This window comes from Mizuhopecten yessoensis, unplaced genomic scaffold, assembly GCF_002113885.1.
Source record: "Mizuhopecten yessoensis strain PY_sf001 unplaced genomic scaffold, ASM211388v2 scaffold10651, whole genome shotgun sequence".
Classification (NCBI taxonomy): domain Eukaryota; kingdom Metazoa; phylum Mollusca; class Bivalvia; order Pectinida; family Pectinidae; genus Mizuhopecten; species Mizuhopecten yessoensis.
The window spans coordinates 928,426-945,096 of NW_018408653.1; the positions used below are offsets into that span (position 1 = coordinate 928,426).

General features: G+C 35.6%; 2 protein-coding genes across 3 annotated transcripts; one reads left to right on the forward strand and one right to left on the reverse strand.

Annotated features, from left to right (window-relative positions):
- Positions 1 to 1,766: 1,766 nt before the first annotated feature.
- Positions 1,767 to 12,291, reverse strand: LOC110461691 (DNA excision repair protein ERCC-1-like). 2 transcript variants are annotated; one of them, XM_021515296.1, is made up of 4 exons: positions 12,112 to 12,291; positions 6,319 to 6,446; positions 3,233 to 3,484; positions 1,767 to 2,327 (listed from the first exon to the last, which is right to left on the reverse strand). In XM_021515296.1, the coding sequence occupies exons 1-4, from the start codon at positions 12,198 to 12,200 to the stop codon at positions 1,909 to 1,911; spliced, it is 888 nt and encodes a 295-aa protein (XP_021370971.1). In that variant the 5' UTR covers positions 12,201 to 12,291; the 3' UTR covers positions 1,767 to 1,908. The 2 variants fall into 2 exon arrangements, with proteins under 2 accessions (XP_021370971.1, XP_021370970.1); XM_021515295.1 differs by lacking the exons at positions 1,767 to 2,327; positions 3,233 to 3,484; positions 6,319 to 6,446 and adding an exon at positions 8,284 to 10,792 and having other exon boundaries at positions 12,112 to 12,199.
- A 173-nt stretch (positions 12,292 to 12,464) lies between these two features.
- On the forward strand, positions 12,465 to 16,395 carry LOC110461692 (U6 snRNA-associated Sm-like protein LSm8). The gene is made up of 4 exons (XM_021515297.1): positions 12,465 to 12,533; positions 13,628 to 13,668; positions 14,553 to 14,680; positions 15,347 to 16,395. The coding sequence occupies exons 1-4, from the start codon at positions 12,503 to 12,505 to the stop codon at positions 15,435 to 15,437; spliced, it is 291 nt and encodes a 96-aa protein (XP_021370972.1). The 5' UTR covers positions 12,465 to 12,502; the 3' UTR covers positions 15,438 to 16,395.
- Positions 16,396 to 16,671: the final 276 nt, after the last annotated feature.

The window sequence follows — 16,671 nt, forward strand, 5'->3', positions numbered from 1 at the left end:
AGCTATAGTTAGAACAAGGGTGACTATAAGTGGACCTCTATAACTATAGTTAGAACAAGGGTGACTATAAGTGGACCTCTATAACGACAGTTAGAACAAGAGGGACTATAAGTGGACATCTAAAACTACAGTTAAAACAAGAGGGACTATAAGTGAACATCTATAACTACAGTTAGAACAAGAGGGACTCAAAGTGGACCTCTATAACTATAGTTAGAACAAGGGTGACTATAAGTGGACCTCTATAACTACAGTTAGATCAAGGGTGACTATAAGTGGACCTCTGTAACTACAGTTAGAACAAGGGTGACTTTAAGTGGACCTCTATAACTACAGTTAGAAGGAGAGGGACTATAAGTGGACCTCTATAACTAACTGCAGTTATAGATGTCCACTTATAGTCACCCTTGTTCTAACTGTAGTTATAGAGGTTCACTTATAGTCACCTTTGTTCTAACTGTAGTTATAGAGGTTCACTGAATGTCCCTCTTGTTTTAGCAGTTATTCCACCTGGTTCTTGCTGATAATCAGACACTCTTCATGCTTCACATTGCAGATGAAAGAAGCTGACTAGTTGGATCTTTTTTCTGAAGACCATAATAATTGTGCTACAGCTTAAGGGTAAAATGGACAAGCTTTGAAGTGTGGTGTATCTCCTCTGCAATCCATAAAGGTCAGATATCAGCCTAGCAATTGGTCAGATTTCTAGACTTGAAACCATTAAAATATCTAGCAGTGAGCCTTCCATTTTGTTGACATATTCCATGGATGTAGTGATATGTATATCAGGAGCAGTCATGTTAGAATGTGAAGATGCTGTGAGGGCGACTAAATACTTTATTTCACAGTGATGAGTTTACACTATAGGGACACACTGTAACACAGATGAGGTCTTTTAGACGATCAGCTTCCTTTACAAGTTTCTATATTCTTTTTGTTTTACCTATAAGACTACTCTTATAAGATAGGATCTTTTTGTTTTACCTATAAGACTACTCTTATAAGATAGGATCTTTTTGTTTTACCTATAAGACTACTCTTATAAGATAGGATCTTTTTATGTTGATGGGCCATCAAATCTGTCTGTTTTAATTTTCAGGAATTGCCTCCTGTATACCAGGTAACTTTCCCCCAGTCAAATATTGAGGAATTGCCTCCTGTATGCCAGGTAACTTACCCCCAGTCAAATATTCAGGAATTCCCTCCTGTATACCAGGTAAATTTCCCCCAGTCAAATATTGAGGAATTGCCTCCTGTATTCCAGGTAACTTTCCCCCAGTAAAATATTCAGGAATTGCCTCCTGTATACCAGGTAACTTTCCCCCAGTCAAATATTCACCCATTTCCAAAAAAAATCCATGTTCTCCTAGTGACAGTTTCACCAATCACAAGTAATTACTATATATGGTTTGCTGTATACCAATAATCGCTGTCATGATAAATTCGGCCTCTTAAGGGAAGGCGGGAAAGGTGCGAGTTAAACTGTGGTGAAAATTTCCCAGTGTACAACATTTAGATTATAAGCTTTTGAATCATTATTTTTATAGATTGTCCAATTAATAAAAAAAATCTTTGCGGATTGTAGTTTCACTGTTTGATGATCACTGATATAAATTATATCAAATTGATCCAGAAAAAAATATTGGAGCATAGATGACCAGTGATATAAATTATATCAAATTGATCCAGAAAAAAATATTGGAGTGTAGATGATCAGATATGCTCCATAATTAATAAATCAATGCATGAATGACAAAACCATCAAATCACATCTTTTTATAATTTATTACATTAAAAATTCATACATAATTTACCAATATAGCTTGTCAGTTGTCACTTGCTTCCACTCGTACCATACACTACGAAGGGTTTCCTCTCAAACTCTAACTTTGACAAACCCTCAAAGTTTCAGTCATGATTTTGTTTAAAAAGAGTAGAAGTCGGAGCTTGTATTTTTATAAAGTTGGCCATGGCCCTTGGTTTGTTTAATTTTCTCCCATGATATCCGCTTTTCTTTTGTTTCAGTCCACTGCTCGGTCTGATACCCTTCCAGCGATTCCTCCCAGCCTTCCCGATTATAACATCCTGATGACCAACATTAGAAACCTTGCCAATTGTTGCCATTGAATATTGGTCGACACGCATTTCTCGCTTAGAAGGCATGCTAATAACGACACTGTTGTCATCCAGTTTGCGGGTTATCATGCCAGATGATCCTGCTGCCCGAGCCACTCGGCCACCTTTCCCCGGCCATCGCTCTATATTATGGACAATGGTCCCAACTGGCAGGGATCCCACAGGGTACTGGTTGCCTAGCTCTGGGGTCACTGTAACAGAAAGTACTGGTCATAGCAACAGGTACAGCTGAACATGCGATAGGTATTGTCCTATCCATTTAAGCAAATCACATGTGAAAATCAACATTTAACATGCAGCCTTAGAGGAATGGTGACCTAACCAATTGTATTGCCATCTTGTACATATGCTTTACTGGTCATTTCTCTGATGAAGATGACATGGTACAGATTGTTCTAATCATTGAAATGTCACATATAAACAATTAACTGGTTGTGATGCACACACCTGTATATAATCTGTTATTCAAAATATTTTGAAATAACAGTTTCCCTGCCCTGTACCTCGAGTCTATGTTACGACAGAAAAATAAAAACAAAGTATAGGCAGAGCTTATGATGCAAAATGAGATTTTAAAAAACTCCCAAGCATAATGGGAAAATGTCCTCAAAAAGAAAAATAAGAGCAGCTATGTTGGTTTAGCTGCTAAAGTGATTAAATGAAAGCCTCTGATGATATTTATTTTCCCCAACTGCTGCATTTGATTTATATATCAAAAATTGTGATGCTGAATATTGAAATGCTCACTTGAAATACTACAAGATGACCTTAACTTGTATGTCATGAAATTGCAGTGGATGTATTAACCCCGTTATTTGCCTAAAAAAAAGCAACACAACTGGACAACTTTGTTTTCAAATTACTAATATATTTCTGTGTGTATTCAAATGAATTGCTTGCTTGGAGTCCAACTTTTGGAAATGCTAGTTCTATCATTTAAATAACAAAACATATGAGTTTTTGAGATCGTTAATTGAAGCAATGTCGATTGATGTAGACTGATCAGAAGCTGGAATCTGAGGTAACATTGCATGGTCAGTAAGTGGTGATTTACCCAAGTACACACATTTTAACTTGATTATTGGGTCGAACTTACCAGGAAGATCTGGGATGTTGGCATGGGTCCTGATTATATCACCGTCCTGCATACCGTCGGAAGCCAGTATGTAGCGCTTCCTGTTACCAGTTGCTGCTATGGCGATATGCGCCGTACGACAGGGATCTTTGCGGACCTTGATGATTTTTTCGTAACCAATATCAGCTTTGCTTTCTGGCACATTGTACTCGTAGCTAATCAATCGTAATGACTGTTTGTGGCCGCCTCCTATACGCTTGTATATCACACGTCCTGGTAATATACAAAGCAAGACAGGGTATTAAATTTCTACAATCTACATCTAACGATTTCATCTAAAAGAGCAACTCAAAAGGCGCGTATTAATGCCTGAATCATTTTGGTGGAAGGTGAGTGCTCTATCGGCTGCACACTATCGGCTGCACCACCCGACCGCTAATTAAATTTTAAATCTTGGGCAATTACATTATGTAATATGTGAACTGGAAAATTTCTCCCAAATAACATTTATATTTAATTTGCCACGTATACTCTTTTTCATAACTTTGGTGGTTTGAGATATTGGCTTACCATAAAATCCTACAGACACTACAGTTTTAACAGCTGTGTGAGTAGCCTCCCTTTGACCACTGACAAATGTACCACAAGAGGTGACAAAGCATTTTCAAGATCATTCTCCTATTTTAACCTGATAAAAAAATTATGGAAAATCATCTTCCTACCCTATTTTTTTCAAACATGTAACGGGAAACAAACAACTTTTTATTGTTTGGCCTAAGACCCTATAGGACTGATTCTGACTTATTGAATGCATTCAAATGCCCTACAAATGAAATAAGTGCAAAGGTTTTTAGAACAGATGGGCTAATAAATAACCTGGATGACTTGAGTGGCTGTCTCATTATAAATAACTACAAATAACATCCTATTTTTAAACTGATTGGTGACTGACCAATCACGCCTGGTGTAGACCTTTGTATTAAATAACCTGAATACATGCAGTTTGAGTGGCCGTCTCATTAAAAACTAGAATTTTGTTTTTGTGAACAAAAACATGTCTCCCCTTATTAGCCAATAGAAAAACTCCGGTATAAAAAATTAACAAAGGGCCATATCGCTTTATATAGTGGGGCACGAGACCCGAATTTAGAATTTGACACTCCTACTTACCAAGATACATTAAAACTTTAGCAAGTTTGGTCAACGTAGGTGAAACTAGAACACTGACAGGTCAGTAAGGGCCCCGTCTTGTGGCAATATATCCCCATAATCATCAAGACAAACTAGAACACTGACAGGTCTGTAAGGGCCCCGTCTTGTGGCAATATATCCCCCATAATCATCAAGAAGCAATCTGCCCATATAGCTGAGCTTGACATTTGACATTTGGACTTCAAAAAAAATCGCAAGGAAGCAAAATATACATTTTATATGTACTATGATGTGAGTCTTGTTTCCTTCCACCTCCATATTTGCTGGGCTAACAGAAATGTAAATTCCGGTGCAATACTCATTTGTTAGCTTTGATTTGTTTTATTTCACCTTAAATATCTCCCCCATCAAGAGCCAGGGTCAAAGTAGGAGATACACTTTGTCTTTGACCTTTGGACCCAAATGACCTTGACCTTTAACCCAGTGACCCTGATCTTTGGTCAGTTGACTCATTCTTCCAACCTTTGGAACCCGTAACCTTGACCTTTGGTCAGTTGACTCCGTGTTAAGTTCGGAACAACTTTGCTTCATAATAACATACAAAAAATGTTCATCAGTAAAAAGATACAATATCTGACCTTGAAATTGACCCAGTGACCTTGACCTCAAGTCAGTTGACTCTTTGTTAAATTCCAACCAACTTTAATTTGCTCCATAATTTCATAACAAAATGTTCCCCAATAAAAAGATACTGAATTTGACCTTAACCTTTGACCCAGTGACCTTGACCTTTGGTCAGTTGATACCTTGTTTGATTGCGATGGACAAACGGATGAATTAGTATAGGGCACCCGCATCGACGCTGGAAGTTATGCTGTGAACAAACTTCGGTATTAAAATTAAACAAAGGGCCATAACTCTGTATATAGTGACGCACAAGACCTAATTCCAGTGCACTGCACACCTTCTGTGAGTGATGCAGGTATACTTCAAGTTTGATTAAGATATCTTTAATAGTTTAGAAGTTATGTCGTGGACAAACTTCGGTATTAAAAATAAACAAAGGGCCATAACTCTATTTATAGTGGGGCATAAACTCTGATTTTAGAGTGAGAAATTCCGCCTTCCCAAGTTACATCAATATGGTAAGTATGGTCAACGTATACGTAGGTGAAATAACATAGAACTTATGCTCTGGACAAACTTCGGTATTAAAAATAAACAAAGGGCCATAACTCTGTATATAATGGGGCATGAGACCTAGTTCCAGTGCACTGCACACCTTCTGTGGGTGATGCAGGTATACTTCAAGTTTGATTAAGATATCTTTAACGGTTTGAAATTTACGGCCCAGACAAGAATTTACTGAAAATGTGCACTTATTTGACCTTTGACCTTGATCTAATTCCAGTGCACTGCACACCTCCTCTTTGTGATGCATGCATACCTAAAGTTTCATCAAGATATCTTTAACGGTTTAAAAGTTATGGCCCCGACAAGTCCGATTAGAAGAACCAGAAGAAGAAGAACCAGTACTTATACAATGTCTCCCTTCATCCGAAGGGGAGACATAATAACTCAAAATAACATCCTATTTTTAGACTGATTGGTGACCAACCGATCACCCCTGGTGTAGACCTTTGTATTAAATAACCTGAACACATACATTTAGTTTGAGTGGCCGTCTCATTAAAAATAACTCAAAATAACATCCTATTTTTGAACTGATTAGTGACCAGTAACGGATCCAGAGGGTTTTTTTGGGCTTCAGGGCCCCCCCCCCCCAGCCTGAGAATTTTCTTTAAAAATCATGTATTTTCACAATTTCCTTCAATTTTCCCGACATGGAACCCCCCCCCCCTCCTGGTAATTTGGAAAACACCCCCAGATATGTCTCTGGATCTGCCACTGGTGACCAACCAATCACGCCTGGTGTTGACCTTTGTATTGTTTACCTGTTTCAGGATCTCTTCCACCACTTTTGAACAGTTTCTGTGGCCTGAGGGTGTTTTTGTTCAAATCTATGTTTTTGTCAGAATATCGGTGTTTGCTCTCTAAGACAGCTGCTGTGTGGATCCCATACCTGTAACACAATGGTATATTAAACATCTGGGGTACATTCAAAATATTAGATTCTCCTCTATCTGACAGGGTTATGCACATTTTTGACATAAAATTCTATCTAGTCCCAACATGTATTACATCTACTTATTTAACAACAATTGTAAAAACAAGTTTTTGCTACTTATTTTAATCTTGCTTGTTGGCCCGGATAGAAGTGTGCTGAGGGTCTTGATGTTGGAGGAAACCAGATTGCCCAGAGAAAACATACATGGTCAGGCAGGTGACCCAATACCTTAACACATCCAATCAAGAAGTTGATCCCCAGCGAGCGTGCTACCCACTGCGCCACCCTACCACCCTTACATGTAGTATTATACTCCAATTAATTGACTACCATGTGATTGAGGAATTTCAGTTTTGATTTGTTAAAATGGGAGACAAGAAAAAGATTTCAACTCCCTGTGGGAGTTAGATTAAAGAAATGAAACCAGGTTTGAAATTAGACTGTTCAGTATTCAGTAAAGCTATATTTTGGGTGATATTTTCCTGTTCATATATCACAGAACAGATATCAGTTGTATTATTTTAGACAGGTAAACATAGATTTTTCATCTTCACGGCAACTTAGAAGATAATAGTTATAATTTTATTTGGTTAATTCAATATGTTGGCACAAAGATCTTGAAATATATATTTTTGAATGAAATTTTAGACTTGGTGAGACATCTGAAATCCAAATATCATTGGTCTATATATTTGTTAAGTATTTATGGCCCATTCACATGATAAGGTCACACAAGGTCACATGGTAGAAAACTGATAAATGGTTGCATTTGGTGTAGACAAGTGCTCTAAAAATGTACAAGCACACAAAGTTTTAGAAAATGGATGAATCTTGCAATGTGGTTAAAACTATGTCTGGCCTTCCATATGCATGCAGGCAGCTAAATTCAATCACCAAAATAGTCATAGCATGGAAATTTCAGAGAGAAAGTGTAATTCTTCTCCCAACACTAGCTACCCAACACAACTCCCAATGACCCGGTGGAGAGAAAACTGTTCTTGGGTGGGCGCTACAGTTACTGTCCTGTAACACTCAAGTAAGGTGGCACTGCAAACAAGTTGCTTTTTGAAGCACACATGCAGGTCTGCACACATGTGGAGGTATAAGCCAGGTGGCATAGGATTTGTGCTACTGAGCCCCTGATAAAACAACTTCTGCAAAATCATCAAAATGTATTGATTTTATGAATTGTATAACTGTGTATTCTGAAGCATCTTATAGTGGTTTGTTCTAGTTTTGCTAAATCAAATTTCATATAAAAAAATATAACTTTTTAATAGAAACTGAAAAATTAGAGACCTCAGCTGTTGCAATTGGTGCTGTAGATTCATTTTGTGGTTTTTTTCTTCCAGCCTTAAGCAGGACACAGACGAAATGCAATGATTCGACAGGGGCCTTAAATCAGAGACTTTTTTCTGTGTATCATCAAATCTCAATAAAAGTATATATAAGGTGATGTAAGAAAGATTAAACGAGCAACATTTATCAATGTATCAGCATAGATCATATACCAAGTCTCAATCTGATGAATGTTTCAAAGGTTCCTCCCAATGTCTCAGCTTCTACATATATTACCGATCAATCTGATTATCAAATTTCATTCATAAACAAACACAGTAAAACACATGTAAAACAAACTGTTCACTGTTGCCATAATTTGTCAAAAGATGTTGGAGACAATCTGATACCAGGAGACAAAAACCTGACATCCGTATGTACTTTGAAGGTAGAGGTTGTGTTCATAGTAAACATGTTTTATATGTATATTAAATTGATAACACAAGAGCAAGTACAATTTACTTCAAACAGTTTAATACAACCAACACAAAATCTGGAATGGTGCAGATCTAGATGTTCTACTCAAAGGGCAAAATGTACATGTTTGATGTATTATTCAAATTTGGCCAGAACATTTCCATCAAATAGATCAGCTTTTAAATGAAAGTTTTCAGTGAATTTTATAGGTAAATATTCTTATTTGAATAGTGTATTAAATATAAAAATAAGAGTAAAGCAATTATTTCTAAGGCATCAAAAAGGTGCAAATCAGACACTAAACAAAGTTACAAATGCGTGTACCATTAATGTATATTATATGGTTATAAGCCCACCAATATATATTGCTGTTAGGAAGAAATGCCAGCAAAAGATTTTTCATTATCTTGTAATAAGCCCACCCCCTACTTTCAGTCAGAGATTATGTGTTGTCCTATTATAAACCCACCCCCTACTTTCAGTCAGAGATTAAATGTTGGCCCCCTGGGCTTATTGCAGAATAAATACGATAAACATGATACAGCAAAAATAAGTTCATACATGTACATGTTGTTATATCATGATCAATAATACATGACAAATGAACAGTGCAACTAACATCTCACAGTTTTTATCCTCAATAACAAACAATATCTTATCTAAAGTAGGGGTTGAACTTATTAGTTTTACAGTCAAATGAAATAGAATTTGTTGGCATAACGCCACATTTTTTCTGAACTCAATCTGATAGAATTGTGAATGAAAATAATTACTTTTATTGAAAATTCTGTTTAACACAAAATTTATACATTTAAATATCAGAGTTAGGCAAATTCTTGTGTTTTGATTGAAAAAGGCAATAACTGACTTCTGTATACTAACAACCACATATTGTACTTAAAAAATGAAATAATTGATCCTCAAAAGTACAGACAATAACAGCTTCGACAAAACATTATTCAGTGCTTCCAGTTGACTCTTGGCAGTTAGCAATTTTGAAAGCCAAAATATCAAGTTTCCCCCCTTAAATTTAGAGACAAAGCCATTTGTGTGGATTCAAAAAGATACTCTATATTTTAAAGGTCTACTGTTCATGATAGCTTTGATAATTCTTGTGAAAAAAATGACTATATTTCAATGAACATATATAATTGAAGTATATGTATTATGTATAATAAAGTTCAGTTCATTTACATTTAAATAATTACAAAAGGTGAGAAGCAACTCCTGGATCCAGGTTTCCATGACTGTATTTGTACTTGTGTTGACTAGTTTTGGCCTGCTAAGCAGGGCCTCGTAATATAAGAGCACAGCTGTTTGTTGATTGCTACTTTGTGATGGTAAAGTAGCAATGAAAGTCATGTGGCTAGAAACAATACACAATATTCCTTTCCTTTTAGTTTAACAACACTTTTTTTTGGCTTCAGAAAATAAATAAACCAATATTTCAAGGATTGAATATTCAAGATATCTTCTTCATCATCACCGGTTTTCCGGATTTTGTTTTTTAGCCTTCACAAAAGGTTCCTGGAATACGTCGTACAAACGTTTTGCTTTCTGAGGTCCAAACCCTGGACAGAGAGACAGATCTTCTTTGGAAGCCTCCATGACACCTTCCAGTGTTTTGAATGTTGACATCAACGTCACTGCATCTGTTTTGTTTACAGACTTCACACTTGTCAAACAATCAGTGAACTTGGACACAAAGTCGTGATCAGTTTTTTCCATGATGGCATCAGGTGGTTTAAATTCATAAACTTTGTAGGTCTCAAGATATCGACCAGCTTCTTCAGTTGTGAATGCCAACATCAGTGTACAGTCTGCTAGAATGCAGATCTTGGCGAGTTCCTTTAGATAATGGTGAGGTTCTTTGATATCGACTTGCACCAGCATGATGCGCAGGTCGTAGGCTCGACCTAACTGCTTCAGTCTGTCGTGGATGTAATTGGGATTCAGTTGGTGGTATCTTAAACTCAGATACAGAGCACAGGTACTTAATCCCATCACGTAGTCTGGCACAATGTCTCCAAATTCCCAGGCTACATTGCGTACTGACTTGAGAATGGGGTTACCTCTCTGCCGGGGATTAACGATGAGGGCATTACTTGTACTTCCTTTACCCACTGTTATAGGAGCCACCATTATATCAGTTGGCTTTGTAGATATTACCCCTTTATTTACCATTTCAGATACTGCTGCTGATGATGATGCATCTTTTTTTACAGTGACTGCAGAACCTTGCCGACTTGGTTCACTGGTTGTTGTGTTAGATGTTGTTGCTGAAGGCTTAGATGAAGTGAGAAAGGAACCAATCTTAATTTGATTAGGATCTGGTGCTGTTTTCTTCTTGTCTGCAGTTTTGCGGGATTCATCTTCAATTTTTTGTCTCTTAAAAGCAGCAAGGGTATCTTGAGGTTTTAGTACAGTTGAGGATTGGTCCATTTCCACTGAAGAGGGAATTTTAAATTTCTTTTTCTCAGCAGCCATCTTCTTTCAGGATGTAGGAGAGGCTCACAAATCAAGATATCAGCTACACAGTTCACACACTACAAAAAAATATTGTTCACATAAGTCTGTTTTGATTAGATTTTCTTTTCAATCAAAACTGATAAATCAACGAATCCATTTTTTCCACAAAAACATTTTTCCTCTGGATCCCCTCAAATAATTCTTGTGAACTTGACTGATCATGATCACTGATGTCACAACTTCTGAGAGTGATAACATTCCTTTCCAAGTACTAGTGACAAAGGTATGAAACATACTGTATCACTGAAGGTATTAATGTACAACGTCAAGTACAGCGATTTGTGTTGGATTTTTTAAAGTTTTTATCATACTTTTCAATATTTTGAGGAGTCCTGTTATTAAAAGATGTACAATGGTGGGTTTTCAAACCGTTTATGAGCCCCACAGAGAAAGCTTGATGATACAAGGACTCAAATATCTGGGTCTCAAAAAGCCTTTGAAGGTGTATGTTCAGCTATATGATACTTGCTTGTTATGACCTCTGACGTAAAACAGACATTTGGGACATACCTTGGTATTTTCGAATACCAGGTTTAATATACATAATGTACAATAGTGAGTTCTGTCTATTAGTGATAGACAATACAGCTGTCAAAAATGCATAGGCACGATGGAAGAGCCAGACAATGTTGGGCTATTCTATAAATCAGCTTTATCCAACACACACTTATAAAATAAATTAAAGTTTGGTTAAGTTGAAATAAAGTTTCTTTTTTCTGTAATTAGCTTACTATCACAAAACACACACACACTCTATCAGCGATTTTTCTTAAATTATATATAATTTAAGTGTGCCAAACAACCCTTTACCAAATGTAGTCAGCCTTGCTTTTTTGTAAAATTAACTGTAGAGTACTGTAAATATTTTTTACAGAAGCAGGCATTTGGTATTTCCTTAATTTCTTATACAGAAAAAGAAATAGAAAAAAGAATAACAAAATTTTCATCTGTGAGTTTTTTGAATGAAAAAAAACATAATGAAAACTGGTCATCACTTTACAATGAAAATACCTGATTGGATTTGGAGATGGGTTATTCATAATATTCAATAACATAATAAAGGAAGGGAGATAACTTAGCGCTGTTATGGTGACATTACACAATTGTAGTCTTTATAAAAAAATAATCGAACTAAGAATGCCATTTAATTCTTCTAAAAAAAACACCCAACATCAAACCCATGGCATCAAAATGAAAAAGTGAAAAGGTTAAAGTTGAATCTGAAACGCATGATCTCAAATAATGAAATGGTGGTAAAAATCATATTTTGTCAGAGACCGGCTCCCGTGAACAGGATACAAGGTCAGTACATTTTATTTACTACGTATATATTTACCTTTGGTAAAAAGGTTGTTGAGAAAGGCCATTCTCAGAGACCACTTTGCACACTGTTGACAATAATCTTTTGCATAAAAGTGAAGCCATATCTTGAGAATAGCAGTAAACTTTGCATTCAGCTTCCTCCCGGCATGGATTCCATGGGGGCAGCCATTAAGTATTGACTACGCATGCTCGAAAGGGATCATGCATTTTCAATAGAATATCGCCCTTATTTTTGAACAGATATATGGAAATATAAATCTCATCTTCTTTTTTGAAAAGTATGTTCATCATTATTAGATAACTAAGACAATTGCTAAAGTATAGTTTTTAATGCTTTGTGCTTTGACCCTGTTTGACCATATATATTTATTTCCAACAAATGACTTGTCCCTAAGCGACGAGAGATGGCTTCCGCACTAGAATCGTATGTAAATCGTATCCTTTGAAAACTGCAGATATCGTATAATCATACATGTAGAAAATGTGTCTCTTGTTTCTTGTTTACATATAAACATTTATTTTCAAAAAAATTTAAGCCAAAATGTAATGACACAATGAAATGTTGCTACACAAGCGACCTGTGTGAGGCAAAACGCAGTGATGATATTTACGCTGTACTGTCTACTGATATTACAGCTTAGGCCTAGGAACTGTACTTGCATTGTACCCTAGTGAACCAATTTTATGAGGTTAATGAAAGTATAACCTATACCCGCTTACTAGGTACACAATATAATTCAATGCACATTCACAATAAATATATACTCAGGTGAGCAACCCCCTCCACCCACCCTGCACCCCTCTTACATTTTGAAGCTATTTTTATGAAACATATTATGAAAACTCTTGACAACATTGTTTCACCTTAGTGGACTCCCAGAATACGGGGTTCCTAAAAGGTATCTATTTTCCTGCGAATACACTTATGGAACCTATATATCAGGCTGTCATCAATCTCTTGATATTCTTCTGGTTATTGGGTCGATGTATTAACATACTTAGAGATGCTTGCTTAATCATAAGTATATCAGGGGCCGGGGTTAGAAAAACAGGAGGACAATTTGCAGTGACATTCTTCAAAGACTTCACAGTTTAAGATATAAAGCTAATGACAAAAAGATTGGCAGCTGCAACAAATGGCAATTGACTTATAGTTTCTGGGTGCTTGCTGCTTGTGACACCAGGGTACTAAAAGGTATTGACGTCCATGTTGTTTGGAGATCTGTTCAGTTGTCTGTTGAAAGCCAATGTTGTTGATTTGTAGCTAATGTTAATCAGTTGGTAGCTATAGTGTGGCTGTTGCCTTGAAAAAAATCTTGATGTTTGGGACAATTGTTGGTCTGATCCATTGTGGTTTTACTTTAGTTGTTGGCTATATCATGATGTGAATCAGAATCCAATATACATTGATGTGTTAGATGCAGTTCTGGAACTAACAGGTAGTATATCAAATTCAAGTAATGAAAAGCTTGTACACATTCTGTTTATGTGTAAGATTTTGTTTTAGCAATCCTTAATTCCAATAACAGATACTGTGTCTATAGTGACAGCTGATGGCCGAATCATTGTGGTATGTATAACAACTTAAATGTAAACACACGTATAAAGCAAAAAATATATGTGTTTCCGGTTTTCCTACCAATCCTAGATTTGTATAACAACTTAAATGTAAACACACGTATAAAGCAAAAAATATATGTGTTTCCGGTTTTCCTACCAATCCTAGATTTGTGTGCCTACCCTAAAGCTTTTAATTGGCATTTAGTGAAAAGCACTGTTAAAAGTCAAAACTCTATACATGTATAAGCATAGTAAAAAAAATATTTAATTGTCTACTTAAATTAACTGGGGTACCCATTTTTTTTTCAACAGAAACAGGAAACACATGTATTTTTTTGGCCTAAACCCCTTCGACACCAAGTTTTTTTGTTATTACAGTTCTGTAATAAATGAAGGAAATCCTAGCCTGTATCATGCTTGCATTTGACTAAAAGTTCTTGGGTACTGTAATAACAAAATGTCTACAAGCAGATTAAGAAAAGAGAATTGGAAAATTTAGAAGTTCCGGGGTCGATTTACTGATAAATGAGTTGCAGAAGGTATGAATAGTCTATGATGGCCTTATAAAGAGAAGGCAAAAATTGTTGATCTTAATATGTCTACAATGGTGAATATAGTTTAAATTGCAGTAATTTACCATTGACCTTTAATCCACAAAAAGAAAGTTTTCAGTTCATTCCTGGTTAATATGACTATAAAAATTAAAATATAAGAAACTTTATAGATTTTAATATTTTGAAGATAACATTTTTTTCGTATTTACATTGCTGTCTTATGTTCGCAATAACATGATTGATATGGCATGATTGTAAACATAAAACAAAAGAAACAACCCATGGTTCATACTCCCAAATTAAACTATTGTAAAGATAATTTGTGATATTAATTTTTCAGGGCACATTGAAAGGTTTTGACCAGACCATTAACTTGATTCTGGACGAAAGTCATGAGCGTGTGTATAGCTCGTCACAGGGCGTGGAACAGGTCATACTTGGACTGTACATCATCAGGGGAGATAATGTGTAAGTATTTTACTGATGTTAATCAGGGGAGATAATTTGTAAATATTATGATTTATCACTGGAAATGCCAGAAGAAATTATATGCGAGTTAAATTTATGCATTTTTTTCAAAGGAGATAATATATGATGTATCAGATTTCTTTAGGAGACAATGTGTGTGCAAGTTTTGTACATCATACATGTAGGGGAGATAATCTGTTCCAGGATGTTTTGTGTACTTTATCAAGGGAGATAATATTTTGTACATTAAATTATGTTTATGTACTTCGTAACGGGGAGATGATATGTAAGTTTTATTATTTCAGTTTATGAGGGGAGGTAATCAGTAAATAGTTGCACTACATATAAGGGGAGATAAGTTGTAGATCTAAGTCAGTATTGAATTCAATTGTTTGCATACACATTTCTTGAAATTGGATATAACTTCAATAAAGTTGTATTGTTTAACTTTTTCATGAAACATTGACAAATCTGAAATGGTATCGAATAAAGTGAAATATTAAATAAAACTGATATCAAAGACAGAGAAAACGCGGGTGTTTTAGTACCTTTTTGTAAATGCTTTCAGTTCGAAAATTACAAAGCAAACATGCATTTAAAGTTAATTTAAACTTGATCTTTTTTGTAAATTTCTTTAGTATTATCCTTTATTGTTTCTCACTGCAGTGCTGTCATTGGAGAGATAGATGATGACACAGATGGAGGCCTCGACTTTAACAACATCAAAGCAGAACCTCTCAACTCTGTCATGCACTGACCCTGTCTGTGTACTGTCATCCACCCTCATCGTCATTGTCATTGCATCATTCATCTGACATCCATGAGGACATTTTTGGACTTTCATTGAGGGAATCTTCATACATTTTCTGAAGTCTGATATATATTGTTTAATTACAGCGTCTTTGGAGTCTGTAAATTCAGTAAATGCTGAACTTTTGTAAGTGTTTCAGTCACTTATTCATTTCAAGGTCTAAAGGGAAACATTCTATGGACAGTAATGAAGGGTTTATCTACATGTTGTAAGAACCTGCATGAGGTCATTATTTGTTTTTTTTAAGCTGCACATCGTTAGGACTACTATGAAAGCTCTACCTAAAGTCAATGTCTGTACATCTTAACCCTTTCACCACTGTGGACCATAATGGACTCATCCAGATAAATGTATGGTAGAGTCTACTAAAGTTACCTAGGGATGAAAGGGGTAAGTAGTAAAACTAAGGGTTTTCATTTTGAGATGAGGACTATAAATTTTCTGATTATTTTAAGGATGTCCAATTCTCTGTGCACTTTAAGGATATCTTTGAATTCTTAACACTGTAAAAGGCTTTTATCAAACCCTGTTCATTTTTGGAGTTTAATGAAATTTACATTCACATGAACATCTTCATCATAACTTCTGATAATATTCAGGGAAATTCTGATAAGTGTGAGAGGTTCTAAATGCTATACAGCTACCAAAAAATCTGAATGCGTAGAATAATAGTTTTACCTGACCAAGAAATATTTGTCATTGTGCAAGAAAGTGTGTGTGGACAAACAGTGGAAAATCTGTGTGCTAGAGAAAACATGAGACTGATGGATTTAAGAGATGCTTGAGAATGTGTGTACGACTAAATATCTTCAAGTCAAAAGTTTGAATTTAGGGGAAAAGATTAAAATCTGTGAATGATTATTGTAAGAATTTTATTGTTGTAAATAAAATATTTTAAGAACAATCTGTGTTGATTTTGCAATAAAGAATGTCAATATTTCTAAAAGGTAAGATACAAAAAGCAAGATTGATAGAGTACTGTTCAGCTGCAAAATTTCTCAAATACCTTACGTGTGACCATCAATTTGCTATTGAGTTTCCTTTTCATCACTTTAACCTATTTTGGTAAATAGTTTCTTATCTGCCAAATTGGGATATCTGCTGGCACTAGATATTGTGTTGCCCATGATCATGAGTTAATATTGCACTGCAATGCTCAAATTTGACAAAATGACTGACA